Source organism: Citrus clementina, unplaced genomic scaffold, assembly GCF_000493195.1.
Source record: "Citrus clementina cultivar Clemenules unplaced genomic scaffold, Citrus_clementina_v1.0 scaffold_2, whole genome shotgun sequence".
In the NCBI taxonomy this organism is placed as follows: Eukaryota; Viridiplantae; Streptophyta; class Magnoliopsida; order Sapindales; family Rutaceae; genus Citrus; species Citrus x clementina.
The window spans coordinates 5,278,976-5,290,472 of NW_006262688.1; the positions used below are offsets into that span (position 1 = coordinate 5,278,976).

At 36.4% G+C, this 11,497-nt stretch overlaps 1 protein-coding gene across 1 annotated transcript; it reads left to right on the forward strand.

Moving 5' to 3' along the window:
- The first annotated feature begins 710 nt into the window (after positions 1-710).
- LOC18053030 (G-type lectin S-receptor-like serine/threonine-protein kinase RLK1) lies at positions 711-1,772 on the forward strand. Its single transcript, XM_006445884.1, has one exon. The coding sequence runs from the start codon at positions 711-713 to the stop codon at positions 1,770-1,772; it is 1,062 nt and encodes a 353-aa protein (XP_006445947.1).
- Positions 1,773-11,497: the final 9,725 nt, after the last annotated feature.

Consider the following 11,497-nt stretch of genomic DNA (forward strand, 5'->3'; position numbering starts at 1 on the left):
TGATGCCTTTGTTCTTTCTCAGTTTCTCTGTAATTCTGATTTTGTTCTTTGCAATAATTGGTGAGACTTAGTTCTTGATTTGTTCTTGAGAATATAAGGTCTAACACCCCTATGAAATTGTACAGACTTGATTGCTGGCCCAAGGGGCTCTTTTCTCATGTTAAACTGGAACTTTGGCAGGTTATTTAAGATTTCAAACCCTGCACCTTGTAAAAATAAAATGTTTTGTTAAAGAAAAGAGATTTATTTGGCTGTAGAGAAAATGAATGAGAAAACAGAGAGAGAATATTTTATTGATCACATGCTCAAATGAGCTGGATTACAAGTATTTATACACAAGGCTGTATGGAATATTTTACACTCTGCATGCGAGTGATGTGTTTGTTTAAGCTAACGATCATAACAGATTTAGCTGACAAACTTACTTAACTAGCTAAAACAGAAAGCTAAACGTAATTAATCAATTCAGATATCTTAAAATGTTTTAGTATAATCAGACAATTCTATATTGGTGAGTATTACCTTCTGATTTTGGCTCTAATAGTGATCGTAAATGAGACAGGATGTTCTTTGTTAATATTTGCTACAAATGAATCTCCAAAAATGAATAGAACAAAAATAAAAAAGATCCGACACCGCAAAATTTATCCACCCGAATTTGATATTCATATATTGTAGCTGGTATACTGTATTGATTATTTACCCTTCTTATGGAAAAGAGTTACGCAGGATCAGTACTCTTAGGAAGCTCCGTGTTTGTGAATTTTGCATTGGTTTGTGCAGTTGGTCTTGGTTTTTTCTTCATCTATAAGAAGAAATGGATAAGAAACAGTCCAGGCGATGGCACCATTGAAACAAAATCGCGTTGTTTTAGCTACAAAGAGCTTGAGGAAGCTACAGATAACTTCAAGGAAGAAGTCGGCAGAGGATCTTTTGGTATTATTTACAAAGGTGTAATTCAAACAACAACAACAAGTACTACTGCAGTTGCAGTCAAGAAATTGGATAGAGTGTTTCAAGATGGTGAAAAAGAATTCAAGAATGAAGTCGTCGTGATTGGCCAGACTCATCACAAGAATCTTGTTCGGTTGTTAGGGTTCTGTGACGAAGGCCAGAACAGGTTGTTGGCGTATGAGTTCTTGAATAATGGAACATTAGCAAGTTTCCTTTTCGGAAACTTGAAGCCTAACTGGAACCTCAGAACTAACATTGCATTTCAGATTGCAAGAGTACTTTTGTACCTACATGAAGATTGCAGCACTCAGATCATCCATTGTGATATAAAGCCTCAGAATATATTGCTTAATGATCGCTACAATGCTCGGATATCGGACTTTGGTTTGGCAAAGCTTTTGACACTGAATCAGAGAAAAACTATTAAGACAGCTATAAGAGGAACAAAGGGGTATGTTGCTCCTGAATGGTTTAGGAAGTCAACAATCTCAGCAAAGGTTGATGTGTACAGCTTTGGTGTTTTGTTGCTGGAAATCATTTCTTGTAGGAAAAGTTTTGATATTGAAATGGGTGAGGAGTATGCAATTTTAACAGATTGGGCTTTTGATTGCTACAGAAATGGGAAATTGGATGATTTGGTTGAGGGAGACATGGAAGCCATGAATGATATAAAATGTGTAGAGAAGCTTCTGATGATTTCCATTTGGTGCATTCAAGAGGATCCATCTCTTAGACCAACAATGAGGAAAGTTTCACAGATGCTTCAAGAAGTCGTTGAAGTGGATGTTCCTCCCAATCCATCTCCATTTAGTGGCTAAATGCGCTGATCTTAATTTCTAGGAAATGCGTGTTTGCATCTTTTGTTCTTTTTCTTATCCATAATGCTTTGTTGTAAGGTCATTTTATTTGTAATTTCAATCAATTTTAATTTATCTCTTTGCTTCCAAGTTATGAATAAGTTACAATGTTTGGGTTAGCCGACGTTTCTTGTGTACTCGGGATCTATCTACAGGTTTATCTGGCATTCTCTATTTAGATGCACAAACTCTTCCTCATATCAGACGATAGGTTTTCTAGTTTATTATTTAAATTGATGGTGTATTCTTTTCTTTTGTTCTTATGTATTTACATCTATTTTAAGAGGTTTTGAGTTTTATCATCCTCCAAATGTAATTACTTCTATTTAATTTATATGACAGATAGGGGTCCTGCCTAACCCCCACCTTTTTTGTGGTTGTTTAATAAAAAAAAGTTACAATGTTCAGCGTCACATTGAGCAATTGTTAATTTTGACTGTCTAAATGCATGGTTTGGTTGCACCATTGTCGTAATTTGACAAATTTTATAGTTTATGTGGTGATTAGATTACCACAGAATAAAAAGACACCATATGAGTTTTAAATGATAGACATTGGTTTTAAAATATTATGAATCGACATAATTTAACAATAAAATATTCGAATACATATAATTCCAGCGCACGACATACAGAGCACAGAAGAGACAACAGAGAGATGGAGATTGGAAAACAAGTCAATCATAGCTCAAGTGACAAATTCGCCATCCTTTTCATTCACATGGAGCCCACCATCGTTTGACACTCCGGAAACCTGGAGTCTGTCATATGTCTTAATAAGCTTCGATTATGTTTATGTAAGGGTGAAAAAGAGGATTAGGATTAAAATCTGGGTATCAAAATATTTTATATATTTTTCAAAGTATGATTAGGGGTTTCAACATTCATAAGCTACTCCTAACATTCGCCAGGATTGGATGATTTTATTAGAAGAGATTTCTTTAAAAAATAATTAAATATTAAAATTAACTTTTAACTTTTTTTTGGTGTATTAAACCATATGATATTAGAAGATCACATTGAACCCTGACTAATTTAGATTCGATTCGAGTAGGACCACTAGGGCGGCAAAACGATCATATTGGACCCCGACTGATCTAGATTCGAGTCGGGTAGGACCATTAGGGTAGGCCTAGATTCGAGCCGGGTAGGACCACTAGAGCAGCAAAACTCTCCCAACAAGTCTTTAATGGAACTATATTCCCAATCCTCAAACCGAGAAACTTGGTTAATATAGAGCAGTCTCATACCAGCTGATCTACGCGCTTGTTGCTAACTTTTAACTTTTTAAAATCACTTATAAAACTCTAAAAATACAATCTCAAATGGGCCCTAAATACTCTAAATGTGGCCAGTTAGCCGATTCATTTATGCTTTATACATTAATTCTATAATAAAGAACTTTCCTTGCATACAAATTGCATTTTGTTTTTTTCCATTCAAGATATATATTGTTTGGATTTTCTTGCCATATATAGAGAATCCATTGTAAAATCAAAACTGGGACACGCTTGAGTAAAATTGTTTTAGTCACCCGTATATGATGAAAATAAATCGTATACCAAGTGTAAGATGATGTAATCAAGTTGAAAAATCACAAATTCGTACATGCTTGACAAGTTTTTAGATGCAAAGTCATCAAGTCAGCTGAAACTTTGTTGTGGGTGGTAATATTTAGTTAAACTCCTAAGATCCTTTGAGGTAGTATATACCATATATATATATATATATATATGAAACCTTTTTTTTTTCCTTTAACCTCAAACTTGTATGAGACTCGAATAACTAATAAAATTCTTTAAGGTTGTATAAAAAATACTTGTTCAGATTCGGCTGCCATATGCAACTAAAGTGAAATTGAAAAATAATGAAACAATAGAGTCATTCAGGGGCACCAGAAATTACATGGTTCGACTTTTAACCTATATCCCTGGGCAAGAACAAAATGAGGATTACAAGTATTGTAATATTTTGACTCATTACCCAGAACCCCAATACACCTAATCTCTAGCTCACTAGTCACTTAACTCTTGATTTCTTTCTCTCTAAATAGAGAAGAGGAGCAGAACCAGAAATGAGGAGCACCCTCCTATTTATAGTAAAAGATTTGGTCACTGTGCATATTTTTATTACTTTTATTTTTCAAACTATGCGGTCCCCTCTTTCTTCTTCTTTTTTCTTTCTCCTTTTTTTTTCTCTTTCTTTTTAGATGCGGCTCTAGCCGTGCCCACTACTCACCTTTTGGAGATTAGGTTGGGAACCAATCAATCTCCATATCATCATTTCTGCTTCGCCATAGTCATGTTGCTTTCGTTTCTACTAGGTCATAAGAAGATCTACACCATACAAACTTGTCAGCATTGATTGGCGTAGTCAAAACATCTGTTAGGTTATCCTTGGTATGGATTTTCTGCAAATCCACACTTCCATCTTACATTACTTCTTGAACGAAGTGATATTGTACCCCTATGTGATTTGTCTTGGAATGAAAGATTGGATTTCCTGTAATGTGCAATGCACTCTGACTGCTACAAAACACAAGATTTTTTTGTTGTTTGTGCCTGAGCTCCTCTAATAATCTTTGTGTTCAAATAACTTCCTTACAAGCTTGTGTAACTATCATGTACTCTGATTCTATTGTAGATAAAGCCACAATGGTCTGCAGTTTTGAAACCCAACTTACATCTCCCTTCTGCAGGTATAAACATATAGCTAGTAGTGGATTTCATTTTATCAAGTTCTCCTGCAAGACCTGTGTTTATATGCACATTTATCCTTAATGCATGTAAATTTTCATCTTGTACTGTTGTATGCGTATTTGTATAATGTGTTGTCTTCTTAAGTTAATAATAAATGACATAGTTTTGATCATGAAGGTGCAAAGGAAATTCAGCTTGGAAGAGGGACTGACCAAAGATACAAACCAACGATACAAACAGCCAGTAATCTCTATCTCCCTCCCTCCCTCCGCCGCCCCCCCCCTCTCTCTCTCTATATATATATATTTAAATGTCTTGCTTACAAGTGCTTAAAATATTCTATTTTTGTACCTTCTCTTCTTTAACACAACATTCAATACCATATTGTAAGTTGTGGCAACCTGGAAAAACAAAGGGGTGACAGAACAAAACTTGTCGGAGATGAGAAGCAAAAGCCAAAGAGAGGTCGCCCAAAGAGGGAGCATAAATCTATCGACAAGCGGGTACTCTCTTTCTCCTTGGTGGTGTGTGCTGGTGCATTTATGTCATAATTGGTAACAGAATTCTGATTGGTATATACAGGAACGAAGTGAAGCAGAAGCGTAAGAGGAGGAGGCCAAGGAAAACTTAAGCTCCAGCCAGTCACTATATAATATTTTATGAGTCGTCCAAAACTCATCACATTATCTTTTGTACTTGGAATGAATGTTTTAATGTGTTGGATACTCAGCTCAGCATGTCTCTATTCGCTGAGAATCTGCCCTGCCATGGCCCATGCCATTACCCTTCTGCGTACATTTCATAGGAAAGTTCGTATATTTTTCAGCTTGTAGACGTGTTTCAAAAGGGTATAAATTTTAGGGGTGTCTAAGAGGAATAGGATTAGAATCCGGGTATCAAAATATTTTATGTATATTTCAGAATATAATAAGAGGTTACAACATTCATATGACTAAATAAATATCGCCCATTAGAACTCCATTTATGCTTTGATTATTTTTCTAAAATAAAATCTCATTATTTGAGGCGAGTACAATTAAAAGATACCAATTCAAATGTTGTGGAAATTCTTCCATCCATTCAAAATTATCACTCGTCTTACACCATCGCAGCTAATTGTGTGTTTTACCAGAGTATTTGGAAATTCTTCCATCCATTCAAAATAACTAGGACACGCTTGAGTAAAAATATTGTTTCACTCAAACACACCTGTATACGATGCCCATAGATCATACACCAAGTGTAACTCATGGGGATGATATAGCTAAGTTGGAAAATCACTAATCGTGCTTGCTTGACAAGTTTTTAGATGCACAAAAATCGTCAAGTCGACTGAAAACGTTTATGTGGGTGCTAATATTTTGTTAAACTAGTAAAATCTTTTGAGATAGTATATGAAACATTTGATGTTTAAATCACACTGCGCGGTATGAACTCAAATAACTAATAAACTTTAAATCGATATGAAAAAGACTTGATGTTCGAATTCAGCTGCTGACGTTAAAAAAAATTCTTTTAAAAAAATATTATTTTAGTTGAGTCTGGGTTAAAGTTAGCTCCTAACTTTTTTTTTTTTTGATAAGATGGGGCTCTAAAAAGAGCTAAAGGACAACTGAGCGAGGATACGAGATGATAAGGACACGTCACAAGCAACAAATATGGTAGCTTGTACCGCCATGGCAAGAGGATTTCCAACATCTCGTCTAAGCCATAATTGATGGAAAATATAGCAGCACATGTCATGGTGGATTCATCACAACGGCTAGTTGATTATTATAATTATTGTAAATATTGTCTTTCCTTGTACAGCATCTTAAACGTCTTTATATATTTGTAAAAATCAAGAATTGTAAAAGTAACAAAAACAATTCCTATTTTCACCATATTCAAGCATCTCAAATATTTTCATGGTATCAGAGCCTAATGGCTTCAAGTTCAAATTCAGAACCATCCCTATCCCTTCAATCTTTCCATCAGTGTTCGAGTTTGGTTCCAATAAAACTCAACACTGAAAATTATCTTATTTGGAGTTCTAAAGTTCAACCACTTATATTTACCCTTGGGCTAAATCACCATATAGTTGATGTTAAGACTCCACCAAAGATGATAGAGCAAGATGGGAAGGAGATAAATAATCCAGATTTTCTCATGTGGAAAAATAATGATGGACTTCTCACAACTTGGCTCAGAAGTATGATGAACGAAGACGTGTTGAGCATGGTTATCGGCTTGCAAACGGCTCGAGAAATCTGGCTCACCGTTGAAGAAAACATGCTGCCTGCAACTAAGGAGCAAGAAACATGGCTAAAAGATAGCCTTTATTCTCTAAAGAAAGGATCTTCCAAGCTTGATGAATTTCTTAAGAAATTCAAGGGCCTTTGTGACAAGTTGGCAGCCATTGGAAAACCAATGAACGATGATGACAAGAATTTTCAAATTGCAAGAGCCTTAGGTCCCAAATATGCTGACTTCAAAACTGCAATGCTCACTAAACCTCCATATCCCAGCCTTAAACAATTCATCAATGCTCTCCAAAACCATGAACATACTGTGATCGTAGAAAAAGATGAAGAAGCTAGACTTGGCACAAATCAAAACCAAGCCTTCTTTGGTCAACGCGGAAGAGGCAGAAATCAAAGAGGTGGAAGACCTCCATACCGAGGCAGAGGATCTCAACGCAACTCAGGTGGTAGAAATTACCCCAACAACTACAACAATTACAATGGCAACAACCGTAAACCACAACAGCAGCCTCAGAAACCAAATAAAGAAAATAATACCTCAGATGAAGAAGTTATTTGCCAAATCTGTCACAAACGCAAACATAGTGCTGCTGAATGTTGGTACAGATACGACTATGACAATGAAGAGGATCCACAGGCCCTAGCTGCCATGAATCTTCAAGAAAATAATGATCAACAGTTCTATGTGGATTCTGGAGCAACATCACACATGACAAATAACACAGGTAATCTTGATCATGTAAGGTCGTATAAAGGAATGACAAAATAATTGTCGGCAATGGTCAAGATTTAAATATTTCACATATTGGTTCTGCTTCTTTAAATACAAATCACGGTTCTTTACACTTAAATAATATTTTAGTTGTTCCAAAACTCAAAAAGAATCTCTTATCAGTTGGACAACTCATTGATGATATTAAATGTGTTTTTGAATTTGACACTGATGGTTTTATTGTGAAGAGCAAGGAAAACAAGGTTCTGGCAAAGGGGAGTAAGCAAGGGAAGCTATACACATTGGAAGGAGAATTTCATGCTGCCTTCAACGCAATTCAAGGAGAATCTAGCGGTTTTAGTTTATGGCACAAGAGGCTTGGCCATGCCAATCCTAAAATCTTGGAGGCCTTAAAACGCAATGATTTTATTGACTTTTCTAGTTGGTCTAAAGCACCCCGTATTTGTGTTTCTTGCCAATTAGGCAAGAGTTGTAGGAAATCTTTTAATTTATCTAATAATAAAGCAGATTTTCCTTTACAAAAAGTGCATTGTGATATATGGGGTCCAGCTCCCATTACTTCTACTCATCATTTTCGTTACTATGTAGTATTTGTAGATGATTATTCACGTTTTAGTTGGTTATATCCCTTAAAATAAAAATCTGATTTCTTAGAGTGCTTCTTGAAATTTCATAAACAAGTTGAAAAGCAATTGGACAAAAAGATCACAATATTTCAAAGCGATGGAGGAGGGGAATTTAATTCTATAGCCTTCATCAAACATCTTGAAAATTGCGGTATCACAAGACAAATTTGTTGTCCATACACTCCGGAGCAAAATGGTGTTGCCGAGAGAAAGCATAGACACATCAATGAGACATCCTTGACGATGATGTTTCATGCTTCTTTGCCACTCAAATTATGGGTGGATTCTTTTCTTGCAGCCACTTATATCATTAACATGCTGCCTCTTTCACCTTTAAAAAATAAAAGCCCTTATGAAATTCTTTTCAAAAAATTACCGGACTATAAAGGGTTAAAAGTCCTAGGTTGTAGATGTTTTCCTTATCTTCGGGATTACTGTAAAACAAAATTTGATAAAAAATCATATCCATGTGTTTTCATAGGCTATAGTCCCCTTCATAAAGGATATCGTTGTCTACAACCTGAGACTAATCGTGTATATATATCAAGGCATGTTGTATTTGATGAAAAATATTTACCATTCAAAAAATTAACGTCATTTTTTAATATGCAGGAACATAGTACATTGACCACCTTCCCTCAAAAAGATGAGTGGCTCCCAAAGAATTCTCCCAATTGTGAGAATCTTAATGATTCACATGCTGTCAAAGTAAACAATTGTAAAGGCGCTACAATATCAACACCACATGTGCAATTCATGCCCCACAAGCACGTGAACTTGGACAACAACTCAAATGCTACTTCTCCAATTATTTCAAATTTCCACAAGACAATTTAGAGGACAATTTGAATTCAGCAACTCCACACGACAAGTCAGAAGCAATTCTAAATATTTTGGAGTCTCCACATGCAATGCAGCCTTTTACTACAAATGATTCAAATTCTAGTAGTTCACATACAACTGAACCACCTAATTTGTCCAGAAATACAAACAACAGCCCTGCCACAAATTCACAACCAGATTATCCTGACATATCCAATCGCTTATTTGTGGAACTTAAGATACCAAACACAGCTGCGGAACCACAAAGCCTAAATACTCATCCCATGATGACACGCAATAAACTCAAACAAAATCCTAAATTAGCCCTTCAAGCCAGCCACAGTAGAGAAATTGAACCTAAAACACTCAAAACAGCCTTAAAGAATCCACTTTGGACTCAAGCTATGAAAGAAGAGTTTTAAGCATTGCATTAAAATCAGACATGGGTCCTTGTGTCGCGGCCTAACAATGTTAATGTCATTGGATCGAAGTGGGTATATCGTATCAAATACAGAGAAGATGGAACCATTGATCGCTATAAAGCTCGATTAGTTGCCAAGGGATTCACACAGGTTTCAAGAGTCGACTTCGATGAAACCTTCAGTCCCGTTATAAAGGCCACAACTATTCGCCTTATCCTTGCAATTGTTGTGAGCTCAAAATGGCTTATCAAGCAGCTAGATGTTCGCAATGCTTTTCTTCATGGACTATTAAAGGAGACTGTCTACATGGAACAGCCTCCTGGATTTCGCAATTCACGTCATCCAGCATATGTTTGGAAGCTTAAAAAATCGCTCTATGGCCTGAAACAGGCACCTAGAGCGTGGTTCGAGTGTCTTTCTCAAGCCTTAATTTCTCTTGGATTTTCTAGTAGCAAAGCTGATAGCTCTTTATTTATATTTAATAACGAATCCATTCTTATACTTATATTAATTTATGTTGATGATGTGATCATTACATGAAATAATAAGAAGGAAATTCAATCAATCATCAACAATCTGAGCTCAAAGTTCGCTTTAAAGGATGTTGGCAACCTACATTACTTCCTAGGCATTGAAGTTCAACAATTCACGCATGGCATCTTTCTATCTCAAGCAAAGTACACTAAAGACCTTCTTTCCAAGGCAAGAATGCAGGATTGTTCTCCTATTAACACGCCGATGGCTATACGATCAATACCGTGTTCGGATGGTAATAAACCTGTGGATGCAACCGAATATAGAGGCCTTGTTGGAAGCCTTCAATATCTCACCTACACAAGGCCTGATATCACATTTGCTGTTAATCGAGTCTCTCAACACTTCCAAGCGCCAACAAAAGCCAACCTCAAGGACGTGAAAAGGATCCTTCATTACCTTAAAGGTACCTTTGACTTTGGCCTTAGATTTTTGTCTCAAAGCTCTCTCAAGCTCTATGCCTTTTCCGATTCCGATTGGGCTGGATGTCCGATAACAAGACGAAGTACAACAGGATTTTGCATTTATCTTGGAAGCAACTGTATCTCTTGGAGCTCTAAGAAACAACACACAGTCTCTCGCTCAAGTGTCGAAGCCGAATATAAGTCCATGGCTCTGCCGCTGCCGAGTTAACATGGCTCACATATCTCCTTAATGACATTGGGTTCTGTATTCCGAAAGCACCCGCACTTCTCTGTGACAATTTGAGTGCAATTCATATGACTAAGAACCCAGTGTTTCATGCTAGAATGAAACACATTGAGCTTGACGTGCATTTTGTTCGTGAGAAGGTTGCTAAAGGGTCATTATTTACACGATATGTGCCTTCTCATCTTCAGATTGCAGACACTCTTACAAAACCTTTGGGGAAGCATCAATTTCTCACGCTACGAACTAAGGTAGGCATTCATCGCATGTCACTGGGTTGAGGGAGACATGGAAGCCATTGATAAGTCACAAGCAACAAATATGGTAGCTTGTACCGCCATGGCTAGAGGATTTCCAACATCTCGTCTAAGCCATAATTGATGGAAAATATAGCAGCACATGTCATGGTGGATTCATCACAACGGCTAGTTGATTATTATAATTATTGTAAATATTGTCTTTCCTTGTACAGCATCTTGAACGTCTTTGTATATTTGTAAAATTCAAGAATTGCACAAGTAACAAAAACAATTACTATTTTCACCCTATTCAAGTATTTCAAATATTTTTCAGGGTATCAGAGCCTAATGGCTTCAAGTTCAAATTCAGAACCATCCCTATCCCTTCAATCTTTCCATCAGTGTTCGAGTTTGGTTCCAATAAAACTCAACACTGAAAATTATCTTATTTGGAGTTCTCAAGTTCAACCACTTATATTTACCCTTGGGCTAAATCACCATATAGTTGATGTTAAGACTCCACCGAAGATGATAGAGCAAGATGGGAAGGAGATAAATAATCCATATTTTCTCATGTGGAAAAATAATGATGGACTTCTCACAACTTGGCTCAGAAGTATGATGAACGAAGACGTGTTGAGCATGGTTATCGGCTTGCAAAAGACTCGAGAAATCTGGCTCACCGTTGAAAAAAACATGCTGCCTGCAACTAAGGAGCAAG

What these genes read in the sequence shown, in the direction of transcription:
- LOC18053030 (XM_006445884.1), top strand. Translation starts at nt 711, where the DNA reads ATGGAAAAGAGTTACGCAGGATCAGTACTCTTAGGAAGCTCCGTGTTT.